Genomic DNA, 19235 nt, shown 5'->3' with positions numbered 1-19235 from the left:
TATTCCTGTTTCAAATTCGCCTTTCCCTCGAAGAATTTCGTCGGACGCAGATGTTCACTGAGGATGCAGTCAAAAGTTCATGTCACGTGCAGGACCCCCATCTGTTTATTATGTCCTGCGTTAGTACCGCTACCTCCGTTCATCATCATCGACGATGGGCAAATACGAAACGCGTCCAATGTCCCCACACCATTTGTTTTTCTAACCGGGGAATTTCTTCCGCCTCCGTACGGCCGCTTTTGATTGGCCAATACCAACATAGGCCAGAAAATATCGACCTGTCATCTGCCCTTCGAGCAACACTAGCCAAGTTGTTTGAGCGTGGCGCAGCACGGCGGGGCGCCTTGTCAGCAATTCGTTTCCAAGCCGGTACTTTTTCGTTGGAGTCATGGACAAAAGTTGGAGACGGCTATGTCGGACGAAGCTGATGTGTCACCTCGTACGAGGGGAACTCGATTGCGTATGAAGAAATAGCAAAAGTCTGTGAGTGCTTTTGAGAGTGCTGGACGTCATGGTAGTAGTCGATGGCATCATTGAAGTCATCCAATGGAGCATCTGGACAGTTTTTTGTACTGGCAATTCTCAATTCACCCTTTGCTCGTCCGTGTGGGCGGAGAAGGGCGTGGATCAGATAAGGGAACCACGGAAACGGCGCCGGCGTCGCTGGTGCCCCGACATCCGAGTCGCCGGGATGACACGGATTGGCGTCGCTGGGCAGGCAGAAGATGACACGCCTCCCTTTTGCGGCACTGGCGCGCATGGGCGCGAGAAAAAAGGTCGGAGGTGAGTAATTTACCGCGAGAACATTCCTGACGTAGGCAATTGTATCCGTGCTGGATGACGCCTCTCCCTTTTCTCTCCACCTCCCTCCCACACTCTCTCATTATTCCTCAGGCCACTTTGTAGTCTCGCCTTTGCGCGTCTCTTTTGCTTCTCTCACCTTACTGTTTCACCCGTCACGGGACGGAAACGTTCCCGTTAGTCCTCGGTTTCCAGTTGAACACTGGCCATTTCGCGCCTGATATTTTACATCGCTTCCCACGTTTCTACCCTCTTCGGCGCGTTCTTTGGCGGCACCTGTCGTCAAATGAACCTGCAACTTTACCACGACCCGAGAATAATAGTATGTCATTATCCTTGCCTCTCTGTATTATCCTTCCGCGTGACTGACCATTCCCCAGTCTCACCCTTCCCATTCGAAGGGTCCATCCATATCCTAAATGGTCTTTAAGAGCTTCACCCTCGCCCGCCAGACTATCTCCAAAGGCTTTACTCACGGATACGCCCAATCCGTCGTCGCCGGTGTCTCGCAGAACAACCCCCTCGCCTCGTTTCACCATGACCGCTTCCGCAAGCCTGGCGTTAAGCAAAACCAACATGCCTTTGCTTCGACTTCGACCTCAAGCGCCGTAAAGCAGGCGCTTGCCCATAGTGATCAGCAAGATTCGGGCCTTGCGGCTTACTATGCCGCATGGCAGAAGCATCGCATCGATGAGAAGGACTGGTCGCAGTTCCAGTTCCGCAAGCGCATTGAGTGGAAGCCTCAACCCGTGGCTGCAAAGAACGAAGTACCAGTCGACGATACGAGTGCGATTGCTGATGGAGATGCGGAACCCACGGTGCCGGCGCGTGCCGGCTTCAACCGCGCCTACAGCACGAGCCAGGTGGAGGAGATGAAGAAGTCTGTGACAGACGAGCAGGTCGAGTCAATCGCGCTTTCCCAGGTTGAGGAAGCAATCGCGCAGGAGAAGGCAAAGATCCAGGCTGCTTTCGTGGAGAGAGTCACGCAGGCCTTGTCACCAGTCGAAGAGGCGCGTTCCGAGTCACCTGCCACGGTTTCCGATACGTTGGTCGAATCGAGCTTGTTGAGCCGCAGCAACAGCAGTGTCGTCACCAAGGTCCCTGAACATGTCGATGAGTACACTGCTCAGCTGCGGAAACTCGCCGACAGGCGGCAATTCGAGGAAATCCCGGCTGTCTTTGAGTTGATGCTGCGATCGGGCGTCCAGCCATCAGTCTCCTCGTACAATGCGCTTTTGGCTGCAGCGATCAACCTCCCAAGGTCCAAGCATCAGATCGTACCGAAGGCGCTCGATGTGTACTCAGATATGCTTAGGCGTAGGGTGGCCCCTGACATGGCTACTTACGCTACGCTGATCGAGTTGCTCTCGAAGAGGTCACTGGAGGTTGTTTCCATGAAACAGAGCCTTGAAGAGAAACGGTTGAGATATGGCGGCATGGAAGAGGAAGGGAAGTTCATGCTTCACTCGAACGAGACAGAGATGGCGATCTTGTCGGAGGACAGTTCTCTCAGGATTGCTGTGAAGCTCTTCAAATCTGCCATTTCTAACCAATCCGGTTCCACCTTCTCGGACAACACGTATCGCCTCCTGGTCACGGCATGTGCGGAGAGCGACTGCGTGGAAGATATGGTACAGATTTATGCGCATATGGAGAAGACGAAAGTTACTCCGGCTGCCGACATGTTCGTACCAATGATCCACGCCTTCGGGAAGTCGGGAGATCTCAAGAGCGCTGTCGAGTGCTATGACGAGTACAAGGCCCTTGCTATCTCCAACGACAATGGAGATGTCAGCCTCGCACGGAAGGACAACGATGTCTATGCGGCCCTCATTAGGGCGTACGCCATCTGCGGCAGATTCGAGGGAGGATGGAAATTCCTTTCGAAGATCGAGCAGGCACTCTCGGCTCCTGAGGACGTCATACGTGTGCGGGACATCGTCACCCTAAAAGCCTTCATCCCGGAATGGTTGAAGAACGGATCATTCAAGGAAGCTTTTGTGCACGCTACCGAAATTCTCAACCCCCAGGCGCGAGGAGATGCGATGGCTGCTATTTGCGTGAAGGCTGCGGACGATAATGTCATGGACATTGCGACCCAGGCGTTCGAGGCGATACCTGCGGAGGCTGATCTTGCTCGTCCAGCCATGGCGATGGGAGCCATGCACATCCGCAACGGCGATATCGAGTCGGCTGAGATCTTCTGGAGGATGCTGGAGCTGTCCCCGACCAAGCCTGACTTCATCGAACCTACTGCAATGCATAGCATTGCTCTCATTGGCAGTGGCCAGGCTGAGCGTGGTCTCCGTCAGGGCCGTCAGATGTTTGCCCGCATTAGGGATTCACAGAGTGATTCACACCACGCTAAGATGGAGGTTGTCGAGCACATTGATGAAGCCATCGAGGTCATTGGTCAGTTCATGATGAAGCGCGGTATCGTCCTGCCTGGACGTGCTGCTATGGAGCTCTTGTGGTCAATGATCGAGAATGGCGGTCTCGTCACTTCGGTCGCGCATCACCTCCTGGTTGGCATGGGCCCTGAGGCCATTGCTCAGCTCAGCTTCCCGGATCTCTCTCTACTCATGCAGGTTCAGTCAGGCATGATTCTGAACGGCGCGAGTGGAGATGTCGGACATGTTGCTCGATTCGCTCATATTCTGGAAGTTATCACTTCTACTGGTCTGGCCGTCAACAAGACAACATCAGCCCTCGTCGAGCAAGTCCTTGCCAAACTGAACCGTGGCGATCTTCAACACCAATGGTACAAGTACAAGCACCCTGCTCCTGAGTCGATGTATTCCCCTGCCACCCCCTTCACCCCTTACCCGGTCCAACCTGTCCCTCCATCACCTGCGCACCCCGTCCACGCTGTTGCTCCCCCGACTGCGCATACCTTCGAAGACACGTACGACCCTTATGCCGCAACAACCGACAACAAGGGCTCAGTAGCCATCACTGAGCTCCTTGAGAAGACCCACGGTCGATCAGCTTCTCATCTCAACGAGGCTCTGCAGAAGTTCAGGAATATGCGCAGAGCCGGCCGCCACCCTCGATTCTTCACCTATGCAAAGCTCATCACCGCTGCTGCTAAGGAGGACCGTTTAAACCTTGCCCATGATATTCTCAACCTGGCCAAACAGGACGTTCCCCTTCTGCCACAGTATCGCATTGTCCGGTACGGCTGGGTGACTATCCTCGACGCCATGGTTGCAGCTTGTCTTACTACCGGTCAACGGGACCTCGCCGCTCGATACCACCAGGATCTCCTCGATATGGGCGCCGCTCCTACTGCCAACACTTTCGGATTGTACATTACCACTCTCAAAGAATCCACCAAGACGTTCGATGAGGCGACCGAAGCCGTCAAAATCTTCCACCGCGCCAAAGCCGAAGGCGTCGAGCCCTCCTCCTTCCTGTACAACGCGCTCATTGGCAAACTCGGCAAAGCCCGCCGCATCGACGACTGCCTTTTCTACTTCTCCGAGATGCGCAACCTGGGCATCCGTCCCACGAGCGTCACCTACGGCACCATCGTCAACGCGCTGTGTCGCGTCAGCGACGAGAAGTTCGCCGAGGAACTGTTCGAGGAAATGGAGAGTATGCCGAACTACAAGCCGAGGCCGGCGCCGTATCATAGCATGATGCAGTTCTTCCTGACAACCAAGCGGGATCGGAGCAAGGTGCTCGCGTACTACGAGCGCATGCGATCGAAACGGATCGAGCCGACGACTCATACCTACAAGCTGCTCATCGATACGTACGCCACGCTCGAGCCGGTCGACATGGAGGCTGCGGAGGGCGTTCTCGAGCAGATCCGTGTAGCTGGCGCCATCCCCGAAGCTGTCCACTACTCGTCCCTCATCCACGCCAAGGGCTGCGTCCTCCACGACATGGAGGGTGCGAGGAAGCTCTTCGACACTGTCCTGTCCGACGCGCGCATCCGCCCCCAGGCCTGCCTGTACCAAGCCCTCTTCGAAGCCATGGTCGCCAACCACCAAATCGCCGACACCGAACCCGTCCTCGCCGAAATGAAATCCCGCGGCGTGGAGATGACGCCGTACATTGCCAACTCGCTCATCCACGGCTGGGCGCTCGTGCACGACATTGGCAAGGCACGAGCGATTTACGATGCCGTGCCCGAGGAGAGGCGCGAGCCGAGTACGTACGAGGCCATGACGAGGGCCTACTTGGCTGTCGAGGATCGCGCGGGGGCCATGGGCGTGGTGAACGAAGGGTTGGCCAGGGGGTACCCGGCGGCGGTGGCGGGCAAGATTTTGGAGTTGGTGGGCGGTGGGAGGGGTGTATCTGTGGTGGGGTAAGGTGAGCGTAGTTTCTCGCGCTCATGAGTTGTTGAGAAGGAGGTTTTGCTGGTGGAGATGCATGTTCCTTTCCTATGTCGTTTTCCCTGTTGACGGCCGAGAAAGAAACAAGAGAAAAAGAAAACGAATCATTTTGCCCCTGCGGACGGAACGCCATTGGTTTCTTCTTACTAATGGGTTACGGGCATCGTAGCTGGGCACACCTTTCCTTCTGTTGGGAGGCGTCTATAAGGGGACTTGGGATTCACTGGGTCTGGATATCCGTTTGCTTCCACAGCCACGGCGTTTTTTGTTTTTGATCTCTTCGATTTTCCGGGCCGGCGAGAATGGCGAGAATTGGCGAGGTGAATGGAAGGAATGGAAGGAACGAGAGGGAAGGAAAGGATATCCCGGCCCCATTCCAAACCATTGCGGTTGAATCTTGGGATGATACGGTTCCGCAATCCTTTCGCTTTCCCGGGTGAATGGATGTATCATACATATCTCGGCGTTTTTGAGATTGCGGATATGGTTTGGACGAGTTGTCTTCGTGTAATAATACCCGGATAGATCGATCTCCTCTCTAACTCGTTGGGCGTTATGGAAGAAGGAGGAGGGTTGGGGGGGTTAGCATAGGTGCTGTGAGTGGGCTAGTTAGATGAAGTTGAGGGAAATGTAATATGTATATGTGTATTTGCTTGTGTTGATGTAGTGATGAGGCCTTTCTTGATTGTACGGGGAATGGGAAGGGGATGGATGGTTCTTTGTTCCTTTGGGAGTTCAGTAGTACGTTGGAACTATGCAGGGAACGAACAGGTATGCGAGCCAGGGCCCCGTCTTCTTCTCCAAGATGTCGAAGTGGCTTGCCCATGTTTACCATTTACCTGATGCAGCGGTTAATCCTACTGTTACGTCTTCGTGGATATCATACAAAGCCCTCAGCTACGATGCCCAACCCGCTCAACCTATCCAAGCGCATACCCACCCACCATCCAAGCCCCAAGACGCCAATGACGCTACCACCTCCTCTCCTCGCCGCCAAAATCCCTCCCCTGCCTCTCCCTCTCGATCCTCGCATCAAACTCCCTCTGCGCCTGCTCCTGCGCCCTCCTTCGCTCCTCCTCCGACTCCGCAAACGTGAAACTATCCCCTAAACCCCCTTCTCCGCTCTGAGGCACAGGACCACGTCTCGGTACCTCTGGACGTCTGGAAGGGGGAGGGCGCTGGCCAGGCGCAGAGGACTCGCCGCGGCGAAGACGGTCCCAGGTAGATTCGCCGGGTCGAGCTTGCGATTGGACTTCTTCCTCGAAGAGGCCGCCTGTGGGGGACATGTCGTCTTCTTCTTGTTGTTGTCTAGATTGCGGACGTAGCGGCTGAGGACTGCGGATAGGTGGCCGTGGCCGTGGTTGTTGTTGTTGTTCCAGAGTGGAATCATTCCCATACCCGGAGGAGGACCAATCGTCCCCGCTGGTACTTGGGGACATGCCATCATCGGATGTGGCTGCTGGGGTTGGGGCTGGAGCTCTCCTGGGCGCCGGCCACCGAGGCGCACCAGCATGAGGCGGCAATACCGGCGTTCCATCCGGGTTCCTCTGTACCGGGCGTCCGGGGGCACGACCGCCCTGTGCAGCCACCAGATCCACGCCGAACCGGGCCAGTCGTGGATCTTGCGCAGCGTTCCTGGCAACAATGGGTTGAGCCACGACGAAGCCCACCCCGCGGGCGATGAGGTTGCCTACGCACAACCAAGTCATGAGGCGGAAACCGTACGCGGTACGTCGGAGCTGTTGGGGGCTGACGCCGCGGAGAAAACTGGACAGGACGCGTTCCACCCGCTGTTCGTCTAGAGTGACGAAGGGGAATCGGTTCTGCGGCGTCGTCTTGTAGAATTTCCACGCCCCGACTGCGGTTCCGAACAGCGCGAATCGGTACTTGACCATCGAGGCGTCGTACGAGTGCGAGGCGAAGGCCTGGGCCTCCTCGGGCGTGAGAGGTCGGCGGACTTTTTGTTCCACGAACCAGATGAGCTGCTCGGCTGCGCGGCGAGAGGAGTGTGCATTGTAGCCCATGAGGGTTCCTATTATGGGTGCGGGTTTCCGCAATTGGCTGTCGTCGAAACGTCGTGCGGAGCTGGAAGAGGTGGACGGGGAGGAGGAGGAGGATGCATATGGGTCGGTATCGCTGGGGGCCGGACTGTCGCTGAAGCCGTCCGAGGCCGTGTTTCCTACGCCTTGTAATACCATGGCTCTTCTCTTTTCATGTAATTGAGCAATGAGGTTCGCGGAAGGGTGGGGAGGAGAGTTGGCAGGGGTGGGGTACTCGGCGATGTGTAGATGAGGTTGAGCTCTGGGGAGCTGTCACGAATCGATGACGAAGTCAGGGAGGAGCTTGGCGTCTTCCCACCTGCCCAGCAGGGTCAAAGCCGAACCCCGTGACCTAGTCATGTTTTTGGGTATCAACACCGTCATACCTGACCGAACAGCAGTTTTGCAGAAGGGCTGTGCACTGCGGGGTGCGATAATGGATAATGGATAATGGATCCTTCAAATGGTGCTTGTCTCGTTCTTGTCCTTCACATGATGTGAGCTGGGCTTATTTCCGGTGCCATTGAAATCGCACGCATGAGACTCACGAGACTTCCAGAGGTCAATTCGCAGTAGAATCATTAGAATCTTAGATTATCGGAAGACTATTTGTTTTGTTCTTTTCTTTTCTTTCTGTGTCCTTAATATTGCCTTACGGAGTACGTTCCTCCAGCTGTCGCTGCTGGCCGCGGCACCCGCTTTGAAGGGAACCTTGGAAGGGAAGGGACCCCTGGGAACGGCCAGGACAAGAAACCGCCGCCGGGCTGCGTCCAAGCGTGGAGACTACCCCCATCATCTCCATCGTCACTCAACTCCCACCCACTGCTTCAACCCGTGCAAGTGCCTTCATTCTTTAAACGCATCTACACACACACAGCGCTTGCCTGCGCTCTCCATCCATACCGACACTTTCTTTTGGTTTTTCTCCCTCGCCGGTTCATAGCGACACCCACCTGCTCGCTGCCGTCGCCGCCGGGACGAAGTCGTTCCTAGACCCGGCCATGGCCTCCTCAACGGCTGACTCCTCCGCGCCGACTGCGCCGCCCCAGCCCCCAAGCACATCCTCATCGCGGCCCACAAGCCAGCAAGCAAATGTCTCTGCGAACCCCGTAGAAATGGAAACGCTCCCACCGTCCGCTTCCAGAGCACCTCCCACAGAACCCAGCGACGAAGCCGCAGATAATGTCACAGAATTGCCCCCAACAGCGCCGGAAACTGCAGAAGATAAAGAGACGGCCGCACCGACCACTTCAACACCCCCAGCATCTACAGAACCTACGACAGCACCCAAACCCGCACCTCCGGTCCAACCCGAACGCACCGAGTCTGAGGCAATTGGTCCTTCGACCGACACGCCAGCTGCGAAGCCCGACACCTCCAACGGTCCCGTTGTTGTCATCACACTACTACTGACCACTGGCGCCCGGCATCCCTACAAGATTGACGAGAAATATCTGAGGAAGCGCAATGTCAGCGTGGATGATATGGACCCGTATAATATCAGTGTCTACACCCTCAAAGAGCTGATATGGCGGGATTGGCGAGAAGGTGCGACTTTCTTCCCGGGATGCTATGCTCAACGACGTGTCCGCATCTGCTACCCTCAGCGTTTCCCAATACTCCGTTCAAGGCACTGACCTCGCAACTAGAATGGGAACCTCGGCCGACCTCTCCAAGTTCGATACGCCTCATACATTTTGGGCGCATGTTGGATGATAAGTCACCACTGAAAGGTAAGGATGCCAGCTCCCCAATGCCTTGGCGCGGCTTGTCCCAGCACGGCAGACTACGTCAATTGGCTCCACCCTCGCCCCCACTGCTTCAAAATGGCTTTGCTGACTCTTCATTTCTGTCTACACAGAATGCCGATTCCAAACCGAAGCCCCTAATGTGGTACACATGACCGTCAAGCCGCAGGAAGTCGTCGACGAAGAGGACGCCAAGACCGGCAAAGTCGGCAGCAGAAGAGAAGGCGATGAAGAAACGCATGCTGGCTGCCGTTGCGTTATCCTATGAACGCCGCTGGCACTTCGCTTTTGTGCTGACGGCTGTTCGCTAGAGTGTCCCATATGCAACGGCACCTTGGACGACGATGCCCTTAGTATAGCTGCCATCTTCGGCGCCTATCTTAATGGATCCCTCGCCATGGCGTCCCCGGAGTACTGGCATGTCGTGGACGGCCACGATTCCAGTGGCCGCAGGTTCTCTGATATCGCCTTCGCGAGCGATCGGGATTGGATCTTCGTGGAGCCGTCGGCCAGTGTCGAGGAGACCATGGTGATTATCATTGCGACTGCTCATCGTCGATCTCATTAAAGCGTATAGAGGATTTTCGTGAACTTGGTTTCGGATTTATAAGTGGCGTTATGGGTCGTGCGGTTGGGCTTGTCAAGGCGCATATGGGCACGGTTACATTCTTTTCATACTATGGGGATCCCATTGTCGGTTTCCTTCTTCCAGGAGTGCATATGAGTGGTGCGGGCTGAGGAGTGGCTGATCAGCCACCGTTGTACAAGTAGTTGCGTTCAAGTTGGGGTCGGAACGAAGGGATGGTGATAAGCACATATTTATACGTCCGCGGAGAAATCTAGAGACCGCGAACCGCTATTTCATTTGTTGCATGGTCATCTTGCATTGTTCGCTTGCTTCGTGATTTGTCTAACCGCTGTGTACATGGTCGGACATTACCATAGTGTTGGTTGACACCACCCGTGACGAAATACTCCGGATGGCTTGACTGGGAGCATTCCAAAGTTCGCTGTCTCACTTGAACGGCCAGGTTGATCGGATCCGTTGCTCCAATACCTCCTAGTCCTCACTCAAACTTTTAAAAATGCCCATCTACCAGTTCATCCTCTTCCTAGCCTCCATCTCGGTATGGAAATCCGGCACTTCGCGATTCTCATTCCCTATACGATTCATTAGTCATTACTGCTCCCTCCAACAACACCAATGATAATGATAAAAGAAGACAAGTGAGAGACTAAAGTGGAACTCACCAACAAACACATCCTCCCACCCAATCTCCGCATCCCTCCCGGCCAAGATATCACTATGCACATTACTCGGCCCGCCCAGCACCTGGGGCCTCCACTCGCCCTCGCGCGCAATCTTCAGTTCCATGCCCCGGCGCACGGGCTCCGCGATGCCGAATTGGCGGCGCAGCATCTCCATCTTGAGGGCGTCTTGCTGGGTGCGCCATTGCGCGAGGCGGGCTTCGAGGGGGTGCGTGGATTGTAGTTGCAGTTGGGGAGCCGGGGTTTTGCTAGTGGAGGAGGAGGAGGAAGTGGGGATGGGGGTGGTGGAGAGGCCGAGGCGGGAGCGGAGGGTGTCGTGCACGCCGGGCGCGGACGGGGCGGAGGTTTCGGGGGTGAGGTACGTGGGGTGTGGTTTTGGGGGGATGAAGCGGAGGGAGGACTGGGTGATGGGGGTGTTAGTGGATTGTGAGAGAGGTTGGAGGTTCGGGAGTGAAAAGAGGGGTGGATGGTGCAAAGCGCTGCTCTTGGGGTGTTGGACATACCATGATGGGTTGCTGATTGCTTGGGACGAGGGTGCGGATGGCGGACGGGGTTTGGGTGAGTTCAGCAACGAACAGACTGGTGTCTCGATTGTAGAGTCAGTACTGACTGCGCGGCGGAGCAAAATTGGGAATGTTGGGTATCTAATGTGGTGGTGTAGCCGTGGAGCTGTTCCTGTAGTTGATAGCTGGAGCTCTAGGCGGCGGAGTGACGCGCCACCCTAGCGGCTTGGCACGGGCAGCGCCGTCGGACATCACATCATGAATAATTTATCCCAGAGAAGCACAGAGGATAAACGCATTGTAGTTACGAATGCCGAAATGCAATAGACTCTATTGACTCATCTACGCAGACCACTAGCCGGCAATGACGTTGCTTAGGGGTATATCCCAGATCATGCAAGCAACGACCATCGAACCTACACTGACCAGCGCCGCCATGAGGAGATTGACGGCGTTGTTGTCCAGAATGTCCTTGCCCACTGCAACCTTACGACTCTCATGCTGCCTGTCGGCGACTTCAGTCCCGGATGCCCCAGCTTGCTGCAACTTCCTCGCAGTTTTGATCGAATCATCTACATCGATCGCTGAGCTCTTCGCTACGGCATCCTTGCCTTCTTCGTAGCTGATGATCTGACTCCGCAGTTTGGCCGTCTCCTTGAGGTTGAAGTGCGAGCCGTGCACCAAGACTTTACGTCCGCCCTCTCCCTCGACGATTTTTCCAGTTCGAATGTCGATGACGCTGGCTTGGAACAAAGCTCCCAAGAGCGAATCAAGAAGCGTTCCGCTGAGCCCAGCAAGCGTCATGGCCAGGGTGTAAGTAGCCTTCTCTGAGAGCGACCACTCCCTGCAGAACGGGAGTAATACTGTGGAAGTCACAGCTATGCAAGCCGCACCAAGAATTCCAGCTCCCAGACCAGTCAAGGTCACACCACCATTTGTTCCCGGAGGTACGACTCGCCATAGTGCGGTGATAAGGCGGGGTTTGGACTTCGACAGGATACCCAGTTCGGAGGAAAACGTATCCGCTGCAACGGCGGCGTAGTTGCTGCAATGGTCAGCGTTTCCATTTCGTTCTGTTAAATCCAAGCTCTGCCCTACGCGACGATGCCCACAACCAAAACATCCCCAGGTCGATGCCAGCACGACCGCTCATCGTGATAGGTCCCATCCTTTACTATTTGCCATGTATGGAGTAATATTAGGACCGAGGCGACCAGCGAGTTGGCAAAGACTTGGACATGGTTCCTGGGCCCCTCCCCTCCAGACGCCCCGGTTGAGGATTGCGTGAGCTTGGCTTTCACATCGTGCTTGACCTGATAACATTCAGTTGAAGTCCGGCATAATTGATTCAGAAGGGGTATGTCCATACCTTTGTCACAGATGTACCGGTCAGGAAGAAAACGCACAGCAGCGCAAAGGGTGCTATCCAAGGATGTGCCGAATGCACGACGGCAGTGAGGAACGCTGCAAATATGCCCGCCGAGGTTAATGATTTCCTGCTCCAGGCTCTGTATACGAGGGCGGCTGTAGCTCCCCCCTTAATGAGGATGCTCATGGAACCTCCGGCCATAAAGACAGTAGTGGGATTGTGATAAGAGGGGAGGTAGCGGGACATCCAGATGTGGTTGTCTGAAGGTGGCGTCAGAGCTCGGGAGCTACACAGTATGCATATCTATGTTTAGCTAGGTGGCTTTGGATAGATGGCTTGGCATCCGCGCTACTTCAACGTCTTCAAATTGAGCTGGATTCATTTCATTTCAACGTCTTCCAATGTAATTCTTTTCCTTGTCTTCCAGTCAATCTAAAAGGGTCTTGATGAAGTAGGATTCATAGAACACGTACTGGCTTATGCCAGTTGTTCACCTTCCGGATTGGCAGCCAAGGATGACGGACTCGTAAGCCTTAGCCGTTTGCGGGTTAATTTTGGTCAGTTATAACGCTACCAGTCAAGTTATTTGATACCGAGTTGTCTGTAGACTCTACCCCCTTGACTGTCCGAATTGTACTGCCACTCCTCGGCGGTAGGCGGGTTCAGCATTGACGCGCTCTGAGATGTCCGGCTTGGAAGAGAACTGGGCAACACGCCAACTACCAATCGCTTCGACTGGGTAGGGATGAAGGATGAAGGGATGAAGGTGGCAGTGCGGATCTATGCCTTGATTAGTAACCGATTTCGCAAATCCGACTCATATGGTTGCGGCGCAGTCTTGACGCCTAATTACTGTAAATCTGAGGAGGCATCGAATTCGGTTTTCAACAACTCGTCGTGATCACCTACGGCTACAAATCGCGACAGTACTGATTCACACCATACAGCATGGCATACACTCTCTTCAAATATGCTCGAAGGAAATACAAAGAAAAGCACACTCCGACCGTTGACGACAGCCATCTGCTGCTCGGGATCTCTACTGATCAACGACCCGAAAGAGAAAACCAGGAACTTGTCAGCCCGCCTCCCAATCTCGAAGAGGCAACACCCGCACCCGATGTTCTAAGTCCAGAGGAGAAAGCTCGAATCAAACGAGAAGCATCCGAGCGACGAAAGCACCGCTGGAAATTGATATTGGGCCTGCTTCTACCCAATTTCCTGGCAGCAGTGGATGCCACCATCGTCGCTCCTGCGGTGCCTAGTATCTCCTCCCACTTCAGTGAGTTCAATTTTCCAAGACTACGCAAAGCACCCAAACTGAACCATGGAAGACCGCCTCGGTGGATCCTTCAACTGGATCGTAGCAGCCTACACGCTTACTTACACCACGTTCGTCCCATCCAGCGGCCAGATTGCCGATGTCTATGGTCGCCACGCTGCGCTTCAGTTCCACATGTTCTTCATCCTGATTGGGAGCGTCTTCTGTGCCGCGGCGGCGACTTGGCCAATGTTGCTATTTGGGCGAGCGTTGCAAGGGGTAGGAGCGGCGGGAATCACGAATTTGACCCACATTGTGCTGTCGGATAACGTGTCGTTGGCGGATAACTCCAAGAATAATACAATTTTTTCGTTGGTCAATGGGATTAGGTGCGAATCACTCCTCTTGTTGTAAAGGCTGCTTATTAGGGGCATCCACTGCAGCTGGCTCAACCCTTCCTGCTAACAGAAACTAACCAGCTTTGCCGTCGGTCCTGTCATCGGCGGCTACCTCACCAGCGCAAGTTGGCGCTACTGCTTCATCTTGCCCATTCCAGTCGCCTTCGTCTCCATGGTTTTAATCTATCTCTTCATGCGCAGGGATCTCGTCAGAGGTCGTCTATCGCCTACAGCCAGCGAGTCTCGTCGTACAGGTTATCTAGCCGGGATCAGGACATTCGACTGGCCCGGTATGATTCTCTTCATCCTCGGGATCGGTCTTATCATCCTCGCTCTCATGTGGGCAGGGCCGCAGTACGCGTGGAATAGTGCTGCCGTTATCGCCCCTTTGGTCTTGGGCGGCGTAATGTCCGCTGCCTTCTTCCTACACGAGTACCTTCTCGGTCCAGGAAGATTCACTGCAAAGTTGTTTCCGAATCAACTTGCCATGATGCCGTCTACCTTGTTCAGAAAGAAGGATACTGCACTGTTGATGACGATCAATTTTGCCACTGGGGTTTCGCTCGTGTCGGCCTTCTACTTTATTTCGTACTATTTCCAGTTCGCGGAGGGTTATTCGGCGTCCAAGGCCGGTGTGCAGCTTCTTTATTATACGCCTGGGCTGGGAGTAGGGGTGTACGTCGCCATGTATCTGTGTAATATCTGGCCGAGGCAGACCTACTATACCTTGTTTGCGGGCTCTATTATTGAAGGCCTGGGTCTTGCCTTGTTGGCGTGGGCGGTGTCGAGCCGACAAAAGGCTCTGGTTAACGGCATGTTGGCACTGTCGGGGGTAGGTACGGGTCTACGTTTTATGCCCGGTAAGTTTGCATCTCTCGAATTCCTTCCATCTTTCGCGACCGACGATACTAACACAGCGCTCATTAGTTATCCTACATGCAGCGGGCATCTGGCCCGACCGCATCCCCGCCATCCAATCCCTCCTCTCCTTTGTGATTGCCTTCGGCGAAACGCTAGGGATCTCCATCATGGCCTCCGTCTTCAGCAACAAGTACCAGTCAGGCCTGCACTCGATCATTGGGAATAGCAGCGGTGCAATTCACGGTCCACCCAGTCTCGAGGTCCTCGCCGGCCTGCCCGCTGAGCAGAGACTCGCCGTTGAAGACTTGGCGGCTAAAGCCGTCATGTGGGCATTCATTGCTGTACTGCCTATCATGGGGCTCAGTATCGTTGCCGCTCTCTGTCTGGGTAATGTGTGGATTGGAAAGGCGCCTAGGAAGGGGCAACATGGGACAGTGGCGAGTGAAGAGACTAAGGGCTATGTGTTGTATGGGCTGTTTCTTTGGTCGCTACTTAGACGGACAGCGAAGAGGGATCGGGAAGAGGTGGAAATCAAGCGATATGAAGACGAGCAAGCAACATCGCAACCAGGAAATGGAAAGGCTGCTGTTGCGAGTTGAGTATCGTCGCTCAAATCGTCTTTTGTAGTCTCAGTTCAAAAGACAGTAAATAGACTTCCGTATAATATACACACGTGACCTCAAAACGCCGCCCACTGCAAGTATTTACATAGGCGTAAAGGAGAGTTGCTATGAGGCACATCTCACCTCGCACCTCCGCCGGGCCCTCTCCTCAACAGCAAGAACCCCACAAGGACCGCACTACCGACAAGGACTAGGGTCGTCGACGAGAGGAATATCCCCGGCGGTCGCTCAATCAGCGCAGCTGATTTCACGTCCTCATCGTGCATCACTACAGGCGGCTTGATGTCCGCGACCGGCGCCGTCCTCCTCTCCACCTCTTTCAGATATTCTTGAATTAGAGGATCTTGGGTGCCGCTAAGGTCCACCCACTGCATCGAACCCTTATCGCCCTGATCCAACGGATTCGCTACATTAAGCGCAACATTCTGCAAATCTTTGCTCTCCGCCCGTATACCCGGAGGCAAACACTCCTTCAACAGCTTCGGCGGCAGACACCGGAACAAAAGGCAGCACCACGCCTCCAAGACATTAAGGAGCAAATCCGGCTGATCCATTCCCGGGAGAGTCTGAGACGAGGGGGAGAAAGGGGACGGCAGGGTAGCAAGCACGGAGAAGACGTCGAAGACGGAGTTGTGCATGGCGTAGTAGTGCAGCGAGGGGTTGTCGCGGCGGTAGCGGAAGTTCCAGTGTTGTTTGAGGCGGGGGCGGAGGGAGGTGGATTGGCCGATGTAGATGCGTGTTCTGGGGTTCGTTAGAGGTTATCTTGGATTTGCGGTTGACGGATTTGGGGTACTATGCGTACCGCCTCTCGAGTCCTAAGATGCCATGTATATAGATAGCTCGTCCTTCATATGCGAGATCGCCACCGATATTCTTTAGTCTGCGCGTGGTATCGATCAGTGTTCTTCTCAGACCTAGACACGGGCTGTCACGTGCTAATCTTGACTTACGACGTAACATTCATGCTTCCCAGCTGGAGATGGCTGAGAACTTCGGGTCTCAAGCAGCCGTACAAGAATCCTTCTAGTTCCTGTCTCCCATGTTTCTGTATCCAATCGGCATATCTCTTGTGTGGTCCTAACTGGCCGTCTTCGAGCTTGGCAAGGAGGTGAGAGAGTATACCTCGCGCTTCCTCGGCGGCTGCCATATCTGTGCGAATTCAAATCTTTGAAGAGTTGTACAACGCTTTCACGGTCACTGATTCCATATGCGGGCGCCTCAAACCCAACATCTGGACTCTTATATTGTGGAGGCTACCTGTCGTCGCTTCGTCAAACATTGGAGGTGGGTTAGGCATCCTACCGTTTTGAGTTTAGCGTCAAGGCAACAAGAGGTTTTCTCAAACTCCAATATGAAGCCGCACAGTTGCCTACAATTGAGCGAACGGCGCCTTTATTCTGATTCTTCTGTTCGACTTATACCCATCCCTCTTCCCGCTTTTGGTCAGGCATGACTCCCTATAAAACCATATCATTGCTTTCTTCCTGTACACCGCCCGGAACCGGAGTATATGCTCCCGGCTCAGAGCGGCGATTCAGCAGCATGCGTCCCCCTCCATGAATACCGATTCTTCCGGATCATTGGCCCGTATTGTCGTTCTGCTCATCTATCGTTCTGCAGAGAATACCCCGACTCCGAACAATTCCTTCGCTTTGGGGTCCGAGTTCCGTGTCAGCGCTGTGTTCTGAAGGAAGACGGTGAACACCATGAGGATAGAAACTCCGCCCTGGCCAATCAGATCCGTCGCTCTAGGGCCCGTGCGCGCTAAACAAGTGGCGGCGCGGGGCACAGAGAAAGTGATAAACTGCCGATGGTGCTGCTGAAACTTCTCATACAAAGCACCCCTCCTCCTCCTCGTACCCCTTTCTTTCTCTCCACACAGTTTCTTCTCTCATTTTCCCTCACCTTTTATCTTTCATTCCTTCTCCTCTCCTATATCCCTAGACACACCGCCGCCAACATGTCTGCTCCCGCCCACAAGTTCAAGGTCGCCGACATTTCTCTTGCGGCCTTCGGTCGCCGTGAGATTGAACTCGCCGAGAATGAGATGCCTGGTCTCATGGCCACACGGGCGAAATACAAGGCGGATCAGCCCTTGAAGGGTGCTCGCATTGCTGGTTGCTTGCACATGAGTGAGTAGCCGGCGACTCCAACGGCCTCCCTATTCCCATGCTGACACCCCGCATAGCCATTCAGACCGCCGTCCTCATCGAGACCCTGAAAGAACTCGGTGCTGAGCTTACCTGGACCAGCTGCAACATCTTCTCCACCCAGGACCACGCTGCCGCCGCCATTGCCGCTGCCGGTGTGCCCGTCTTCGCCTGGAAGGGCGAGACCGAGGAGGAGTACGAGTGGTGCTTGGAGCAGCAGCTCACCGCCTTCAAGGATGGCAAGACGTTGAACTTGATCCTCGACGACGGCGGTGACCTTACTGCCCTGGTCCACAAGAAGTACCCGGAGATGCTCAAGGGCTGCTATGGTGTGTCCGAGGAGACCACCACTGGTGTCCACCACCTCTACCGCATGTTGAAGCAGACGGATGGTACCAAGAAGCTTCTTGTCCCTGCCATCAACGTCAACGACTCCGTCACCAAGTCCAAGTTCGACAACCTGTACGGCTGCCGCGAGTCCCTCATCGATGGTATCAAGCGTGCCACCGATGTCATGATTGCCGGCAAGGTCGCCGTCGTCGCTGGTTTCGGTGATGTTGGCAAGGGCTGCGCTCAGGCTCTTCACAGCATGGGTGCCCGCGTCATCGTCACCGAGATTGATCCCATCAATGCTCTCCAGGCCGCCGTTTCTGGCTACCAGGTCACAACCATGGAGGAGGCTGCTCCCCAGGGTCAGATCTTCGTCACCACCACTGGCTGCCGTGACATTCTCGTTGGCAAGCACTTCGAGGTTATGCCCAACGATGCCATTGTTTGCAGTATGTATCATGCATGCTCTCTACTCACCTATATCCATACTAACATGTGCAGACATCGGCCACTTCGATATCGAGATCGACGTTGCCTGGCTGAAGGCCAATGCCGTGTCCGTCCAGAACATCAAGCCCCAGGTCGATCGCTTCCTCATGCCCAACGGCCGTCACATCATCCTCCTCGCCGAGGGCCGTCTCGTCAACTTGGGCTGTGCCACCGGCCACTCCTCCTTCGTCATGTCCTGCTCCTTCACCAACCAGGTCCTTGCCCAGATCATGCTGTACAAGGCCGGTGACGAGGAGTTCGGCAAGAAGTACGTCGAGTTCGGCAAGACCGGCAAGCTCGACGTCGGTGTCTACGTCCTCCCCAAGATCCTTGACGAGCAGGTTGCCTACCTGCACCTCGCCCACGTCAACGCCAAGCTCTCCAAGCTCACCGACGCCCAGGCCGAGTACCTGGGTCTGCCCAAGGAGGGTCCTTACAAGAGCGACATCTACCGCTACTAGATTTTCTTTCTCTGATCGCTTGTTCATGAAGAGATTCAACACGATGTTATGAATTGGGATGATACCACCATTCAAAAGTTCATTTTGTCTTCAACGGCATAATATATCCCGGGAGCATTATTCAAGAGATGGATGGGGATTCGTTTTTGGGTTAATTCAAAAGGCGTTTTTCTTGTGTAGGGACTTGCATATCACCTCCCTACTGGCCCTTCAACCGTGGCTAGTGATGTTAGTTGATTTGGTGTATAGAGTAGTAGCACTGGGAGAGAGGGTGAAGCGAGCGGAGTCTAGCGTCGCAATGGTGTGTTGCGTTGAGCAGGAGTTGGACAACAAGAGGGGCTGGATATATAGTAATGGGCCTTCCCTTCGTCTGACAAACGACGGAGGGAACACCCGAGAATCGAATTGTGGCGGACGGGTTTCCACACCTGTCTGCCGAATCGTCATGATATGGTCCGTTTTTGACTTCTGATACGGGTGTTGGTTCAGTGCATCTTTGTTATATCTTGCTCGTCAGGTTTGGTACAGTTCATGGGCTCGAAGATTTACGCGTTGAGCGTCTCGTGTCGGTCGGTTAGTTTCACGTCACC

The 19235-nt window shown here is 54.7% G+C and overlaps 7 protein-coding genes across 7 annotated transcripts; 4 read left to right on the top strand and 3 right to left on the bottom strand.

The window, feature by feature from the left end:
• Nucleotides 1–768: 768 nt before the first annotated feature.
• EI97DRAFT_492184 (uncharacterized protein) lies at nucleotides 769–5351 on the top strand (the record flags this gene model as incomplete). The annotated part of the gene is made up of 7 exons (XM_033802303.1): nucleotides 769–1123; nucleotides 1182–1918; nucleotides 1952–1976; nucleotides 2010–2023; nucleotides 2063–2123; nucleotides 2163–5100; nucleotides 5314–5351. The coding sequence occupies exons 2-7, from the start codon at nucleotides 1221–1223 to the stop codon at nucleotides 5349–5351; spliced, it is 3774 nt and encodes a 1257-aa protein (XP_033657169.1). The 5' UTR covers nucleotides 769–1123; nucleotides 1182–1220.
• A 478-nt stretch (nucleotides 5352–5829) lies between these two features.
• On the bottom strand, nucleotides 5830–7831 carry EI97DRAFT_430663 (uncharacterized protein). Its single transcript, XM_033797746.1, has 2 exons — nucleotides 7732–7831; nucleotides 5830–7669 (listed from the first exon to the last, which is right to left on the bottom strand). Exon 2 carries the CDS (start codon nucleotides 7340–7342, stop codon nucleotides 6116–6118), a length of 1227 nt encoding a protein of 408 aa, XP_033657168.1. The 5' UTR covers nucleotides 7343–7669; nucleotides 7732–7831; the 3' UTR covers nucleotides 5830–6115.
• Nucleotides 7764–9253, top strand: EI97DRAFT_182011 (ubiquitin-like protein). The gene is made up of 3 exons (XM_033793519.1): nucleotides 7764–8731; nucleotides 8833–8916; nucleotides 9045–9253. The coding sequence occupies exons 1-3, from the start codon at nucleotides 8185–8187 to the stop codon at nucleotides 9197–9199; spliced, it is 786 nt and encodes a 261-aa protein (XP_033657167.1). The 5' UTR covers nucleotides 7764–8184; the 3' UTR covers nucleotides 9200–9253.
• A 771-nt stretch (nucleotides 9254–10024) lies between these two features.
• On the bottom strand, nucleotides 10025–12273 carry EI97DRAFT_455848 (UMP1-domain-containing protein; the record flags this gene model as incomplete). Its single annotated transcript, XM_033800679.1, has 6 exons — nucleotides 10025–10092; nucleotides 10183–10600; nucleotides 10704–10786; nucleotides 11120–11748; nucleotides 11802–12016; nucleotides 12073–12273. 6 exons carry the CDS (start codon nucleotides 12271–12273, stop codon nucleotides 10025–10027), a joined length of 1614 nt encoding a protein of 537 aa, XP_033657166.1.
• A 747-nt stretch (nucleotides 12274–13020) lies between these two features.
• On the top strand, nucleotides 13021–15191 carry EI97DRAFT_371497 (MFS general substrate transporter; the record flags this gene model as incomplete). Its single annotated transcript, XM_033795293.1, has 4 exons — nucleotides 13021–13354; nucleotides 13407–13722; nucleotides 13813–14591; nucleotides 14659–15191. 4 exons carry the CDS (start codon nucleotides 13021–13023, stop codon nucleotides 15189–15191), a joined length of 1962 nt encoding a protein of 653 aa, XP_033657165.1.
• A 326-nt stretch (nucleotides 15192–15517) lies between these two features.
• EI97DRAFT_359341 (uncharacterized protein) lies at nucleotides 15518–16347 on the bottom strand (the record flags this gene model as incomplete). The annotated part of the gene is made up of 3 exons (XM_033794933.1): nucleotides 15518–15956; nucleotides 16018–16095; nucleotides 16166–16347. Coding segments are annotated over 3 exons (699 nt in total), but the record flags the coding sequence as incomplete, so codon positions are not given.
• Nucleotides 16348–17175: 828 nt separating this feature from the next.
• Nucleotides 17176–18645, top strand: EI97DRAFT_370791 (S-adenosyl-L-homocysteine hydrolase; the record flags this gene model as incomplete). The annotated part of the gene is made up of 3 exons (XM_033795251.1): nucleotides 17176–17347; nucleotides 17404–18144; nucleotides 18197–18645. 3 exons carry the CDS (start codon nucleotides 17176–17178, stop codon nucleotides 18643–18645), a joined length of 1362 nt encoding a protein of 453 aa, XP_033657163.1.
• Nucleotides 18646–19235: the final 590 nt, after the last annotated feature.

Source organism: Westerdykella ornata, assembly GCF_010094085.1.
Source record: "Westerdykella ornata strain CBS 379.55 unplaced genomic scaffold EI97scaffold_3, whole genome shotgun sequence".
In the NCBI taxonomy this organism is placed as follows: Eukaryota; Fungi; Ascomycota; class Dothideomycetes; order Pleosporales; family Sporormiaceae; genus Westerdykella; species Westerdykella ornata.
This window is presented reverse-complemented; position numbering and strand designations above follow the sequence as displayed.